At 41.9% G+C, this 16846-nt stretch overlaps 1 protein-coding gene across 1 annotated transcript in view; it reads right to left on the bottom strand.

Moving 5' to 3' along the window:
* Window positions 1-245: 245 nt before the first annotated feature.
* LOC127569020 (cell adhesion molecule DSCAM) overlaps window positions 246-16846 on the bottom strand; it is a 530455-nt gene continuing 513854 nt past the window's right edge. Inside the window, exons 31-33 of the mRNA XM_052013277.1 lie at window positions 15763-15960; window positions 10820-11122; window positions 246-1468 (exon numbers count right to left, since the gene is read on the bottom strand). Coding sequence (XP_051869237.1) covers window positions 1128-1468; window positions 10820-11122; window positions 15763-15960 — 842 coding nt within the window. The 3' untranslated portion in view covers window positions 246-1127. The remainder of the gene's footprint in view (window positions 1469-10819; window positions 11123-15762; window positions 15961-16846) is intronic.

The raw sequence follows: 16846 nt of genomic DNA, 5'->3' as shown, positions 1-16846 counted from the left end.
TATATAGTATATATATTTGTTTTGTCTTTGTTGTTCAAAATTTTTTTATTATAACAACGAGACTGAAAAGTTCTGCATGAGGCAAGTGATAAAATTTAACATCAGAAAATACACACAAACAGCTATGTAGTAAAGAATTAAAGGTCACCAAACTTTGGTTAGAGCTTGAAGCCAGAACCTGTCTGACAAATGCAAGCTTGAGGAGGTAGACACACATGTAGCTGAAACATTAGTTATTATTGGGTTTTCTTTCTCTCTTAATGTTTATTTACCTAAAATAAATTTCAACCCATTTACAGTTACACGTAGACACACATACACACGCGCACGCACACACATACATATTCTATATATGCCCTATATATATGTGTGTGTGGTATGTATAAAAATAGATACACATACACGCACACATACATAAATGGACATATAACACATAAATATGGTCAGTAAATTAAACAAATCAAGGAAACATAGATGCCAAGCTTTTTTTTTGATTCCCAACCTTGTGGGTTCATGGTGTAAAGTTCTTTAAATAGAATAATTGTATTTCAAAAAATATTTACTAATGTTAATCCTTAGCCTAATGAACACTAGAAATTAAAAGCTTGAATTGATGTACATCGGCAAAATGGGCCCAATCAGCCATCTTTAACGCCATGTTACTTTAAGCCTCTGCTTCTAGCTGACTGTGAAAGGTGGTGAGGGTACTTGGCTGCAAACTCTTCAATCAATCAGGGATCGCTGTTTCAACCACAAATGTAGCTTTTCTTTATCTGTGCGATATTTAAACTATTTACTTCTTAATTTAGCAGGTGACAGAAATCTGTAATGTTTTTTCTCGCTTTTTTTTGCTAACGTCAATGTCTCTGTACTCTGCCTCCATGCATTTCATAGGAAATGAGTAAAAACACCATGATCTGTGCATATCAGACAATCAGAGGGCTTCTTAAAAAAAATGCACAGACATTCATTTGCTCAGACATGTCACACCCTGGATCACAACAAAGTCCTTGCAATATCTAATTTTTTTTTAATATTTTGGCAAATCTTTGATTATAAATATTGGAACCAGTAAAAAAGGTAGCTTTAAATTGAACTATTTACAGCCTTGTACAGACATGCATTTGTTATACCAGTGTGTAGGATTTTGCGTAGGGGTTGTTCCCTTGTTTCAAGTGACCGCGATTGTCCAGTAGTGATTCCTGGGAGCTGCTCAATTTGGGAGCTTTGCCACGGTCTGCTCCCTCCCTCTGAGGTAATGTCGATGTGGTGCTTGATTGCCATTGCTGCGTGTCCCTACTAGCTGCTTCCATTGGGATTGGCTCCATGACTTGTGTGCGTTTCATGGTGCCCCTTCTCTGTGGCTCCAGACAGGCATGCCCTTGACCAAGGTCTCTGCTTGGACCCGCTATGCCTCTGTGAATCAGGAAGTCCACCCTTAAGTATGGCGGAAGATGCATAAGGTCACCTGTGTAGACAACCAAAATGAATCATTCTTAAACAGACATAGGTCGGTCATGCAATCACATGCCTAATAATTAGATGATTTGGCCCTGTTTACTTCAGAGCTACCTCACTGAAAATAGACTTCCCATGGATCAGTGATGACTAATCCTGGATTGTTTTGCATTGCTCCAAAGGTTTGACTGGGCACTTCCCGGCTCATGTCACACTCATTTGTCTGAAGACAATATTGGAACCTGGAGCAATGAACAACCTGCTGGAGGAACTCAGTGGGTTGAGCAGCATCGGGGGGGGGGGGGGGGGAGAAATTGTCAACATTTCGGGTCGAAACCCTGCATCGGTGCCACAGATGCTGCTCAACCCACTGAGTTCCTCCAGCAGATTGTTTGACACTCACTTGTCTGATACAATTTCCCTGTCAGTTATGCCATTTCTCATGCAACACTCCTCTTAGAGAAATAAGGGGGAAATTTGGCCAAATAGTTTCAGGAACAACATCATAGGGAACAACTAGATCGGAAGAGTGCAAGCTGAAGCCAGACTGGAATCCAACTCTGCTACTTCCCATATTTAACTTTCATTTTTTGGGATACCCCCACAATGCCAATCACCTCCTTCTACCCATTGATCCCTTTCCAAACACCTGATCAACTATTGACATGTATTTATCCAGTTCTTTGAAAGTTACTCATGATACTGCTTCCAGATTCAGGATTAGTACAACTCACTGGGTAAGAATAATCATCATCTTGTGCCTTGTTATTTTACTATTTACCCTGCAACAATGACCTCTGACTAGTAACCCTTCCACCAATTTCTTCTTCTGTACTCAATAAAAATACTTTGCAGCTTCGAACAATGCTATTAATCTTCTCAATCTGAGAGAACAATTTCCGTTCCTTCAGTCTATCTGCATTAGTTCATTCCTGCTACTGTTCCAGAAAATCTGGTCTGCACTCTCTTCAGGATCTTGCTAACCATTTAAAGTTGTAGGCACAATATTTCACCAGATGAACAACCAGTGATTTAGTTATTTAATGTTAGCAATGAACATTACATGAAAGATTCAATTAGCTGTCCTCAATTAAAATGAAAATAATTTATAATTCTTTAGAAACACTAGCACTTTCAGATCCTGAGTGGTATTGACAGGATGGATGTGGAGAAGATGTTTCATCTTGTGGGAGAATCTAGAATTAAGGGCCACCATTTAAAAATAAGGTATTAGTCATTTAAGATAGCAATGAACCATTTTTTCTCTCTGAGGGTTATGAGTCTTTGGATCTCCCTTCCTTAAATGGTGGTGGAAACAGAATCATGGAGTCATCGAGTCACACACAATGGAAAGAGGCCCTTCAGCCTGTCAAGTCTGTGCTGACCATTGAGCATCCATTTTACTCTAATTCCAGCACTTCCTGTGAAAACAATTGGGAAGGTACAAACATTGTAGCTGCTTTTGCTCACATTCCAATAACAATTACTCAACCGCTTAATCATGGGAAAACTGGAAACTTAGTTATATGAGAATTTGTGGTAAACAGTGTCTGTTAAACACTATTTGTTCACAACAGTGATGAAGTTCTTCTTGCATCCCAAAGGCAAGTCCAGGCTGAACTAATGCCATCTCTGGTTCTCTCTGACTTGTCACAATGACAAGGTCATGCAATTATTTTGAAGTAATTGGTCAGTTATTAACTGAGATTATGAAATCTTTCCAAGTTAGTATCCCACTGAACCTCATAGCAATTGCTACGTGGATGGCTTCAGTTAAACAGTTATTCCAAAGAACATTCCTTTTCTTCCTCTTCTCTAATTTAGTTATGATATCATTGTACCAAAGGTTATTAGAGAAGGGCTATAACTTAGTGGATTTAACACCCTGAATGTACCAGGTGCATGATTAAATAACAATAGCATTTGCTGAACTTGCAATAAATTGGAGGTAACACATCTGTTAACAGTTCTAACATTTAAACTTGGAAATAGTCTTAATAAAAGATGAAGGAATGATATTAGTGATGTGACATAGGAGCTGCTGGCTCTCCACAAAATGTCTGAACACAATCTACTTCATGTATTTTTCAGGACAGCTGAAGATCCCATTCTAGCTGCCACTCTCCTCCCTGTTCCAACATGATACTTTTCTGTGAAATGAACACAAACACCTCAGAAGCCATCAGACCTCACCTCAGTGCTGACATTCAGAACAATGTCAAATTTCCAGGAGTGTAACCTGACCAGTTCTTTGCTGTCTGTCTCAGAATTAAAGGGAAAGGATACTGATAGGAAAGTTTTCTCATTTTGAACCACTCATCTGAAGTGTACCCTTAAAAGAACCCATCTTTTCATAAAAGTCCTCTGTACTGCTGGGCTGGACTGAGAAAAAAATAAGAATGACTGACAGGCAAGGGAAAATAACACTCAGCTGATGACTTGAAAGTATGTGCAAGCCAGGCCATGAATAAAGAAACCAGCTGTGCTGTAGACTAACACAGCAATGAAAAATGTTCCAAAGTGCCTCACAGGTATATTATCAAACCTATTTTGACAGTGAGCTGTATAAGGACATATTCAAATAAGTGACCACAGCTTGATCCCAAGTTGTTGGTGAGTTCTGTGATGAGCAAGCTTAAAGAGCCTTGTGCAGGAGAAGAGAGATACCAAGGAAGAGAGGTTTAGGAAAGAATATTACAGCAATGATATAAAAAAATATGATTACAATTTTTATATAGACAGAGAAGGGAGCCCTTCAGCTCACATTGTCTACCTGCATTTCCACCTTCAAGGATATCTGGACTTGTACTCCATGGCCTCTCTGTTCCTTAATACTCCCCAAGACCCTATAGCTATGTCCTGGCCTCATTAGTGTTCCCAAAATACATCACCTCACATTTATTTGGATTAAACTTTATTTTCCATTTTTCAGCCCATTTCACCAAAACATCATTATCTCCCTGCACACCATCAACAACTCTGCCAGTCTTCCTGTGAACTTGCTGATCATACCCCCCACATCCAAGTTATGCAGGTATATTACAAAACAAGAAGGGTCCCAACACTGACCATCTATCATCACTCTCTGTCTCCTATTGCCAAGCCAATTTTGGGTCCAGTTTGCCAACTTGCTTTGGATCCCATAAGCCCTACCCTTTTGAACTACTATCCCATGTGGGACCTTGTCAAAGGCTTTACTGAAGTCCATTAAATCACATCTACTGCCCTAGCCTCACTAATACACTTTGTTACCTCTTAAAAGAATTCAATGAATAGGATCTGCCCTTGACAAAACCATGTTGGCTGTCTTTGATTAATCCCTGCCTTTTCAGGGAAAAGTAATACAACAGCCTGTCCTGGTCAAATCACGTAGATGCCACAGCCAAGAAAGCTCACCATCGCCTCTACTTCCTCAGGAGGCTAAAGAAATTTGGTTTGTCCCCTTTGACTCTCACCAACTTTTACTGATGCACCATAGAAAGCATCCTATCTGGATGTACCACGGCTTGGTATGGCAACTACTCTGCCCAGGACCGCAAGAAGCTGCAGAGAGCTGTGGACACAGCCCAGCGCATTATGGACACCAGCCTCCCCTCCTTGGACTCTGTCTTTACCTCTCGTTGTCTTGGTGTAGCAGCCAGCATAATCAAAGACCCCACCCACCCAGGACATTCTCTCTTCTCTCCTCTTCCATCAGGAAGAAGATACAGGAGCCTGAGGGCATGTACCACCAGACTTAAGGACAGCTTCTACCCCACTGTGATAAGACTATTGAACGGTTCCCTTATACAATGAGATGGACTATGACCTCACAATCTACCTTGTTGTGACCTCGCACCTTATTGCACTGCACTTTCTCTGTAGCTGTGACACTTTACTCTGTACTGTTATTGTTTTTACCTGTACTACATCAATGCACTCTGTACTAACTCAATGTAACTGCACTGTGTAATGAATTGACCTGTACGATCGGTTTGTAAGACAAGCTTTTCATTGTACCTCGGTACAAGCGACAATAATAAATCAATACCAATACCAATACCAAGTCAAGATAACATGTGATTTGCAGGATTAACTTGCAGGTAGTGATAATCCCATGAACCTGCTGCCCTTGTCCTTGAAGGCAGTGAATATCAGTGATTTGGGAGATGGTGTTATATTAGCCATATCCAGTTACTACACCATTCTACGTTGCACACAGCAGCTATGATGCACCAGTGTTGGAGGTGAATGCTCAGGGTGGAGGATAATGGGCCATATTATGATAACTTTTCTTCCTCTGAGATCCATTTTGAAGGTTATGTAAGAACTGGATCACCACAGTCTGAAAGAACAGCTTTGTAAGCATCTTTCTGGCTAGTGGAAGTCCAGACTAGGAAGATGGATGCAGGCACAAGTCCACCAGTCAATCACTGGTCAATCAAGTAAACTCAACTATGGCTCTTCAGAAATAGAACCAGAAAATGCTAGGGGTATCGTGCAGCATCTGTGGAGAGAGAAACAGTGCTAATGTTTTGGGTTGATAATCTTTCATCAGAACTAGGAGAGTGTGGAAGAAAACTTTTTCAGTCCTGATGAAAGGTCATCAACCTGAAATGTTAAATCCGTTTCACTTGATACAGATGCTGCCTGACCTGTGCAATAGGGTCATAGAGCCATACAGCATGGAAACAAGCCCTTTGGCCCAACTGGTCCAATGCCAACTGAGAATCCTATTTAAGCTTGTCCCATTTGCCAGCCTTTGACCCATCTCCCTCTAAACCTTTCCTATCCATGTACTTGTCCAAATGCCTTTTAAATGTTGTTAATGTACCTGTCTCAACAATTTCCTCTGGCAGCTCAATCCATCTGGGTGAAAAACTTGCCCCTCATTTTCTGATTAAATCTCTCCCCTCTCACACTAACCCCATGTTCTCTAGTGCTTAATTCCCCAACCCTGGGTAAAAGACTGTGTGCATTCACCCTAGCTACGCCCCTCATAGTTTTATTTACAACTCTAGCTTCTTTTGATTTTATTAAAGATTTCAAGCATATATATTTTTTTGCTTTTCAATGGCTCTTCAGAGACCAGGTTGAGGAAATCCATCTTGGGAACAGTGTGAATTAGAACCTGTACATGTAAGAAAAGATTAACTGCAGTAGACCAGGACTACAGAGCCTCTGGTGGGGTCGGAATATTAGCATTGCAGTGTTCCTGGATACTTGTTGATTTATTGAAGTAATTAGCTTGATTTATATGAATTCATTTTGGACTTTATTTCAGAGAAAAGATCAGCTGGGGGAAAAAAGTAACAATATCAAGTACATTTTCTAACTGAAAAAGAAATTGAATTGGCAGAATATACAGTTGTACTGTTACCAGTTTACTACTCACACTGCCAGATACCATGGCTGAGAATGACACAGCTGCTGAAAACTGTGAAAAAAATATGGAAAATTTGAAAATACTCAGCAGGTCAGACAGCATCTGTTGAGAGAGAAACAGAGTTAATGTTTCACATCGATTACCTTTCATTGCTATCTGACCTGCTGAGTATTTCCTGCATTTTTCTTTCATTTCTAGGCAAAAGTGTTTTGTGTTCTCTAACATTGAAAAACAGCTTGATCGCTTTTAGGGCAGAATTATTTCATATTGGCTCCTGTTTGGCAACTGGACCTGCTCTCTTTTATTTTTCTAACGCTGCAATGTGTCTGTTGTCACCTAAAGTTGTGATGAAAGGGTTAATCTGATTTAGAACTAAAAGAAAGTTTAAGGAAAGGGAACTTTGATCCCTGAAGCAACAAGTAATACATAGATAAGCAGCACATTGAAGAACATTCATACAAGCCAATAACAATAGAACAACTTAGCTCTGCTACAAACTCTGACTCTCCATACACTTTTTCTCAAAACGATGCCAGATGATTACTGATTGCCTCTGGTGGGTTAGACCGCAGACATATGAACTGAGTTAATAGACAAAAGTGGAAAGAATCAAGTTATGTGAGAAGCAATGTGTCATAGTGCTGGAGGAAAGGGCAGATATGGATATAGAAAGCATCTTGTCAAATGTCAGAAAGGTCTCAAGATGCTTTGGGCAATGAATATCACAAAGTGGTTATTTTTGTACAAACAGTGTCAGAGTCATTTTGTGTACAAAGAAGGATAAAGTAAACAACCATCAAATGTGCCTTTGGTGGTTTAAGTACAAGTAGAATGTTGGTTAGAACAAAGGGAAAATGCTCAGCCCTCATTTCATGTAGTATTATGGGATTTCACAATCTCAACCACCAGGGTAGGAACATAGAGGATGGAAACATTCAACTAGAGCGGGGCTGATTTGTATAATAACTTGACTTGGTTACATAATCTTGAACACCTGTGCTGAACAAAATTTATTGGTGTCAGTATTGAAATTTCTAATTCACTGAGAATCTACAGGAATAGGTAGGGCTTTGATTTTACTAAAATGTAATATGGAACAATGCAACAGTTCCCCAGTACAACATTGCAGTGGTAATCTAGGCTAGCTCCTATCAAGTTTCTGATTCAGGACTACTTAATGAAGCCAGCGGCAGAACGAATGATGCAATGGACATTCACCATTAATGGATTTTATACCATCTTAAAATGCTTATTTTTCAACAAACTTTCTGCTGTTTTTAGTTAATCATTTTTCAGATGTGGGTGTCATTTTCAAAACCAGCATATATTTCTCATCCCCATTTACCTCTGAAAAGGTGATGGTGAGGCATTTCTTTGAACCACAACAGAGATTTGGTCAACACATTCCTGCCATGTTGTTGGGTAAGGAGTTCCAGGAGTTAGACCCAGTGACAAAGGAAGAGCGGTAATATCAGGATGGTGTGAAATTTGGAATGTGCTCTTTCCTGAACCTGGTGCTCTTGTTCTTCATAGTGGCAGTGGTCATGCATTTGGGAGGTGCAGTAGAAGTAGCTTTAGTGAGTACCTGGGAGCTGGTGTGACAAGGAGAATTAGAACTAACATAAGGAAAGCCATTTCTTACTCAATGAATAGACAGGACTTAGAAGGATGCAAAATCAATAGCAGCCTTCAAAAAGGAATGGGATCAATACATGAAAAATTGTTGGGATCTGGGGAGCGGGAGTAACTCTTCATGTGTCTAGCTTGGTGATGGAAGAATCAGAGGGGAGTTAGTGGGCACGTGAAAGAGAATAGGTTACAGGAAAATACATGGATGTGGCTTGATGGTATTGCTCTGAGATCTGGTGTAGACTCAATGGGCTGAATGGCCTCTTTATATGTCAAATCGAAATATGAAACTTGAAAGATTGAATGACCCCACTGCGTGCTGCATTACTGGAATGTAGGACATTATCCACAGCATGGGTTTAAAATTTGATTTAAAGGACACCTCTTCTGAAAGCGCAGAGCTCACTCCGGACTGCGATGAAAGAGCAGAAGGGGTTAAGAAGCAAAAATCGTGCATATTCTGCCCAAAGGAAATTCCTTTCCATTCAGTTTGAAGGATTGCAATCCTGAATTCACCCTGGAATTGAAATACTTCCTCGGAAAAAGTTCTAAAAGGGGAGAAGCATCTGCAACAGAAGAAGGAATGAATTTGATAGGCTATGAAAGGAGAAATGGTTTCACTAACGTAAGGGCCACCGACCACAGAGCACAGACTTATGGTAAATGGAAAAAACCTGTTATGATCTTCAATACACAGGCTGAAAACTCAGTGGATGAAAACTCAGCAGTAGCATTCAAAGGCATCTAGGATGGACATGAAGTGGAACTGAATGTCGACGTTTCGGGTCGAGACCCTTCATCTGGACTGTCCAGCTGAAGGGTCTCGACCTGAAATGTCGACTGTCCATCTCCCCCCATAGATGCTGCCTGACCCACTGAGTTCCTACATCTTATTGTGTGTTACTCCAGATTCCAGCATCTGCAGTCTACTATGTCTCCAACATGGACTGATTGCCCATTTTCTGTTCAGTTCTATGATACAATGTGCATTGAAGGTAACCAGCCCTAGGAATGGGTGTATGGACATGATTTGCCACAAGTGCAGCAGAAAACATGGGTGGAAACAGCCCAGGAGGGGTTAAGTAAGTGAGATTAATAGTAGATACAAAATATCTGGTGACATGCTGACTAATGACATCTCTGTGCCCAGATATTCCCACTGCTCCGGGGACATTGATCCGCAGAAAGAACTATCATTAGTTTCGCAGGCGGAGAACAGAATGCCTGAGGTAGGAGTTGTGTTCACAGTCTCTGCTGCTTGACTGAGTTTAACAGCACTAATATGACAACAGTGGAAAAATGCTTGAGCAAAAGCAAACTATTCTTCATTCGTTTGCCCCTGGCAAGTGACGCTGCTCAGAAACATTCCAAAAAAATAAGTCCTTGGCTTAATTGAGTGGCTGCCTGCTAAATATTTAATTCCCATTGGGCTTATTGATCTGTTCCGTTTGCTCAAAGCCCTCAGAGGGCAGAGTTCTATTTATTCTGCCTTCATTTTGGCCGGATTGAGGGGTACAGCATAGCATGGTGGTTGAGTTATTGGGCTGGCAGCGACAGCTGTGGAACATTGATGCAAAGGTGCGAGTTCAAATCCCATCATGCCTGCTGGGAAAATTTAAGTTAAAATTATTAATTAAATTGAAATTGAATAAAATACTCTCAGGAAATGTAATCATGAAACCACTGGATTGGCATAAAGCCCTATTTGGTTCATTGTCATCTTTCAGGGATCAAAATCTGCAATCCTTACATGGACTGACCTATACGTGACTCCAAACAACACAATAGTGATTATCCATTAACTGCCTCCGCATTGTAGAGATAATTGAGGATGGTCAATAAATGCTGCTGTTGTCAGCAACAGCCATATCCCATGAATGAATAAACAGAAAGAGCACAACTGCATAACAATGTTCTAATAATGGACATTCAAATAAAAGATGGTTAGCGATATTTTAAATCTGCTATTAATCCGAAGTTACATTGTAGACCATGGCTCTGCATATCTCTAGTTTGCCATAGCTCACATCCATGCTCACCACTAGTTCACCCCCTAACTCACTACTAGTTCATCATGGATCACACCCTGGCTCACCACTAGTTCACCATGGATCACATCCTGGCTCACCACTAGTTCACTATGGATCACACCTAGGCCCAGCAGTAGTTAGCTGGGAAACAGAACCACATTCATCACCACATCATAAGAGATGAGGTGCAATCCCAACACTAACCCTTCAGAGGTGAATTTGTAGGTCTACATCATGCGCTGAGAATTAGCTGACATATCTGTCTTCCTTGAATCTTCTCTGACCATTGGGACACAATGAGCTATTTTGGATACTTTCCCGTAACATTTTGCCATACCTGGTCGGTGTGCTTTTGGGACTGCCATGTTTGCCACCCTCCCAGCATCTTGAGGTTTTGGTGGTGACGCAGTGAATCTGCAGATTCCTGATTCAGAGGGAGTACTGGATGTTAGGCTATCAGTGTACTCATTGGTCCCGGCTGTCAGCTGCTCTGAGGATGTGTCCGATATGAAGCATTCCGTGATTGTAAACTTTGCGTGCCGTAACTGCTCCTCCATCTTGGCATGCTCGTAGGCTCTTGCCAGCTCCTCGTATGTAGAGGAGGCACTCTCAGTGGAGACCATGCTACTCCGAGCTCTGTCTAACGGGGAAAAACACATCACAAATCAAGCTTCAAATACTCACGGTTCTGCCTGCTGTCAAGTTTTGCCACAGCACAAAGAACAACAAGCAAGGCTAAAGTATTAGAAAGCACTGGCTGGAGTTTAGGGTACAGTTTTGGGTGCAACCCTGAGGAAGACCTAGTAGAGGGCAGAACGGTTTCCTAGAATATTACCAATTGGCAACAGACACAATGATGTGGAGAGATTATAAAAAATCGATTGTTACTTTTAGAACAGATAAGAACCTAAGAACTTAGAAACAGGAATAGGAATAAGCCAATCAGCCCCTTGAGCCTGCTCTGTCACTCAATAAGACTGGTAGAACCAATCTTGGCCTCAGCACCACTTTCCTACCCTCTCACCACATCTCTTGATTCCTTTGTAGCCCAAATATCTGTTAATCTTCGCCTTAAACATATTCAATGACCTCCTCCACAGTTTTCCAAAGATTTATGAACCTCTGCAAGAAAAAAAATCTTCCTCATCTCTGACTGAAATGGGCAGTCGCTTCACCTTGAATACAATCAATAACACTGCAAGTACAGTTCTCTGCAATAGGGAGTTCCAGAGAGAAAAGTCCTCCTCATGTCTGCCTTAAACTCTGCCTCCCCGTTCTAGATAGCCCCACCAAGGAAAACATCTTCTCAGCATTCACCCTGTCAATCCCCCTCAACACAAGTAAATCTTATTCTTCTGAACTCCAGGGAGTTTATGTGCAACCTGTTCAGTCTCTCTTCATATATCAAAGTCAAAGTTGAGTTTATTGTCGTATCCACAAGTATTGTACATGTGTGCACATGTGCAATGAAAAACTTACTTGCAGCAGCATCACAGGCACATAGCATCATATAAGGAGCATTCACAACCTGTTCATCCAGAAATTAACCTAGTGAACCTTCTCAGCATTGTCTTGGAAGCAAGTATGCCCTTCATAAATATGGAGACAAAAACTTATGCAGTATTCCAGGTATTGTCTCACAGCAGGCAAGAGAAAAGGGGAGATTTAATAGACATATTAATATTGATCCAGGGGTTAACAGTGTCAATGAAGAAGAATGTGTTCCATTGGCTATATGACCAGAAACCTGAGATTTAAGGTATCTAAAAGAATCAGAGTGGAGAAGAGGAGAATTTATTTTATGCAGTCAGCTAGAATGACCTGGAATACACTCACTGAAAAGGTGCTGGAAGCAGATCCAATTGTGACATTCCAAAGGTAATTGCTTAAAAAGGGAAGTTCCATACAGCTATGGGAGAAAGTTCAGAACAGGGGCACGAATTGACTATCTCTTAAAGAGTTGGCAAAGATTTGACGGACCAAATGACTTCTATACTCCATACTTTTACATTGACCCATGTAACCACTGATATTTCCCCACATAATGGTCAGCGAGTTTGTGATTTCATGCTGACACAGAGGCTGAAGACTGCAGTAAGCTGTTTGTGATATTCCAGAAGGATATTGCACTTTTCTTGGAAACCATCAGCAGAGCGTGAAGTTGCAGACAATACTGCTGGAAATCTACCCACAGGCACGTACTCCAGGATAGAGTCATACAGCATGAACAGGCCCACTGAGTCCCTGCCAACCATCAAGCATCCATTTTTACACTACTCTCCCCACATTCCCATCAGCTCCCCCCAGATTCTACCACTCACCTACACATCAGGGGCAATTTACAGTGGCCAGTTAACTTGACAATCATACACTTTTGGGACGTGGAAGGAAACTGGAGCACCTGGTAAAAACCCACATGATGACAGGGAGAATGTGCAAACTGCATACAAACAGCACTGGAAGTCAGGATTGAACTTGGGTCACTGGAGCTGTGAGACAGCAGCTCAACTAGCTGTGTAACTGAGCTACCCGGGTCAGACCTGGAACAGGAACAATGTCTCCTTTCATTTCAATGGAGCAGAACGGCTGCAAAGACCCAGGGTAAGTTGGAGCTATTGTTTGATTTTAATATTTAAGTTTTTTATGTGCATTTAGAGTCATAGAGTCATACAGCGCGGAAGCAGGCCCTTCAGCCCAACTGGTCCATGCCAACCAAGATGCCCATCCAAGCAAGTCCCATTTGCCTGCATTTGGCCCATATCCTTCTAAACCTTTCCTATCCATGTACCTGTCCAACCATCTTTTAAAAGTTGTTATTATAACTGTTTATGTACTTTTCTTTTTTAATTTTACTGATATTTTTAACCGTAACGCTATTACAGCGCCAGCAACTACTCTGAACTAAATTCCATTTGCCATTACTCTGCTCACCTCACCAGCCAATCAATGTAATTCTGTAGCCCACATTCTATGTTTCTAATTTTTTTTTCATTTATTCATTTATGGAATGTGGACGTCATTGGGAATGCTGACATTCCTGACTAATTATGGTGGTGTAGCGGTTAGCGTAATGCTATTACAGCGCCAGCGACCCGGGTTCAATTCCAGCTGCTGTCTGTAAGGAGTTTGTATGTTCTCCCCGTGACTGCGTGGGTTTCCTCCGGGTGCTCTGGTTTCCTCCCACATTCCAAAGACGTACGGATTAGGAAGTTGTGGGCATGGTATGTTGGCGCCGGAAGTGTGGTGACACTTGTGGGCTGCCCCCAGAACATTCTACGCAAAAGATGCATTTCACTGTGTGTTTCGATGTACACGTGACTAATAAAGATATCTTATCTTATTAGGCTGTCAAAATACTGTGTGCAGTTCTTTTAATTTCTGACGTTCAAAAGCATTTCAACGCTATTAAAGATTTTCAAACGATTAAAATGTGTTGCATGGTTGCAAATCCTTTGTTTCTGTCAGAATGCAACATTATGGTGACATTCTCAGTCTAGCACAATGTTAATATTACAGCAGCTCTTCTGCCATGAACTGCTCAAACCTGTGGTGGAAAGCCCAAAACTGGGTTACTCCAGAGTGTGGCATCTGCACTGTGCCAGCGGAATCCTCATACACCTAACAGGGCAGTACCAACCTCTGAAGGTCTCAGGCTGGGAACTCTTGCCTAGTGACCCTGCAATGGGCCTGTGAAATAATATAGAAACATGGCTCTGGAAGGAAGATAAGTAGAGCTTTCTACTTGATTTTAACTTAAATAAATAAAAAGGTTTTAATTATTTTTAGGTGTGTGATTAGTTTTGTAATTAGCTTTTTAAATAACAAATACCTTGAACAATAGTTTTAGTTTTTAACGGGTCGTAAATCCTACAAATGGGAAGTACAGAGATAGGCAGACTTGGGCCATTTCGTCCAGGTCGACCATGATGCTTATCTACAAGAAATGTTTTTGAATGGTTTGCTCATATCGAAGGAACTCACAAACTATTCACAAAGAAATTCAAAACCAGTGACAGCTTTGATAGCCAGTGAGCCTGGGGAAGGGCCCTCACTGCCTGTGGGTACAACAGGCCACTAATACTGAGGGACGTCCCCAGCTGCACTTCACTCTGTGGGACTGGGCTAACAGCAGAAGATTGCTCCTGGGACCATGCTGGAAGTTACATTCAAATATAAACATGTAAGAAACAGGAGCAGAAGTAGGTCATACAACTCCATAAAACTGTTAGACTACACTTGGAGTATTGTGTTCAGTTCTGGTCACCTCATTATAGGAAAGATGTGGAAGCTTTAGAGAGAGTGCAGAGAAGATTTACCAGAGAACATGTCTTATGAGGAAAGGTCGAGCGAGCTAGGGCTTTACTCTTTGGAGCAACGCAGAATGAGAGGTAACTTGATAGAGGTGTATAAGATTATGAGGGGCATAGATAGAGTGGACAGCTAGCACCTTTCCCTCATGGTGGTAATAGCCAATACCAGAGGACACCCATTTAAGGTCAGAGGAGGAATGTTAAGGGGAGATGTCGGAGGTAGGTTCTTTACACAGAGAGTGGTGGGTGCCTGGAACGCACTGCCAGGGGTGGTGGTAGAGGCTGATACGATAGGGACATTTAAAAGGCTCTTAGATAGGCACATGGAAGTAAGAAAAATGGAGGGTTATGGGCTGTGCAGGAAGGAAGGGTTAGATTGATCATGGAGGAGGTGTACATATAGTTTGGCACAACATCGTGGGCCGAAGGGCCTGTACTGTACTGTACGGTTCTATGTTCCATACTACTCCTTGAGACTGTCCTATCATTCAATAAAATCTTGACCAATCTGATCTTGGCCTGAGCTCCATTTCCCTGCCTGTTCCTCAAACCCCTGGTTCCTCTGTAGCCCAAAAATCCATTTATCTCTGTCTTGAATATATTCAATAATTTAACCTTCACAGCTCTGGGATGTAGAGAAACCTAAAGATTTACAAGCCGATGAGAGAAGAAATTCCTCCTCATCTCCATCTTACATAGTCCACAGACAGGGGTCTGGCTTACTCAGGGTCGGCTGAACATCTGTCCCAGTAATGAATCCCAGCATGTTCTGAAGACTTCTCAGCCAGGGCAGAAGCAGGCTGTATATTCCAGGAATATAGAGGATAGTCAGCTGTAGAATACCCATGTCTTATTACTATTATTTACCTTTTCAAGTATAAATGGAGTTCTGAAATCTGCTCCTTTCTCTGGCTGGGAATAGTATGGAATAACATCCGGTGAGTGCTCTTGTGTAAGAACATTGTGTTACCTGTGTCCTGTGATGGGCTGACACTGTAGCTGTCGCTCTCTTTATCGACAGATCCTGCCACATGTGGCGTTGGCATTCTCCAGTCAGTCGTCAGAGTGTGAGCAGACATTGTGGGGTGGGGCCTGTTCAACGTCCACTGGCTGGAGTATCTATTGCGAGCTGATGGTACCCCCTTTGCATTCCTGCGAGCTGTGGGATCTGTAGATCATAAAACCCATAAAATGATAGCCAATGACTGACAGCAGTTTCACATCATGACACACATGATCAGCGATCTGTCACCTGCATTTCGGGATTAATTGATGACTCCTTTTAGTAATTACACAGTAGATCCATCTCCTTTATCCTCAGTCCATTTAAACTTCGACTGAAAAGACTATGGCTTGAGGATGTAATTAGCACTGTGCACACACTGCCCAATTCAGCTTCACCATTCTCGTAATTAGAGACAGAAAGCACAGCTGTTGAACCCTTACCAAGTTTCTTAGCAAGTTACGGTGCAGGTTCAGGGCCACTGCACTCTGATGTCATGTGCGTGTGTCACTGTGAATACATCTTACAGAATCATCTTTATTATCAAGCAGTAACCTCACCCCACCTAGACGATAGGAACACGATGATGCTGGAGGAACTCAGCAGGCCAGGCAGGATCCATGGAGAAAAGCAGGAGGTCAACGTTCTGGGTCAGGACCCTTCTTCAGGACTGAAGATAGGAAAAGGGGAAGCCCAACATATAGGAGGGAAAAGAAGAGCAGTGACAGGTGGACAAAGAGGGGAGGCAGGGTGGGCACAGGGTGGTGATAGGTAGATGCAGGTAAGAGATAGTGATAGGCAGGTGTGGGGGAGGAGGGGAGAGCAGATCCACCGGGGGATGGGTCAAAGGTAAGGAGGAACAAAGGGGGGTAGAAAAAAGATAGGTTAGGAAAGGGAAGCAAAGAAGAGGCATAGTTGGTGTGGGACAGGTAGGGGTTACTTAAAGTGGGTGAATTCAATGTTCATGCCATTAGGCTGCAAGGTTCCAAGACGGAAAATGAGGTGCTGTTCCTCCAGTTTGCACTTGGAATTCTCCTGGCAGTGGAGGAGG

The sequence above is a fragment of the Pristis pectinata genome, chromosome 4 (assembly GCF_009764475.1).
Source record: "Pristis pectinata isolate sPriPec2 chromosome 4, sPriPec2.1.pri, whole genome shotgun sequence".
NCBI lineage: Eukaryota > Metazoa > Chordata > Chondrichthyes > Rhinopristiformes > Pristidae > Pristis > Pristis pectinata.
This window is presented reverse-complemented; position numbering and strand designations above follow the sequence as displayed.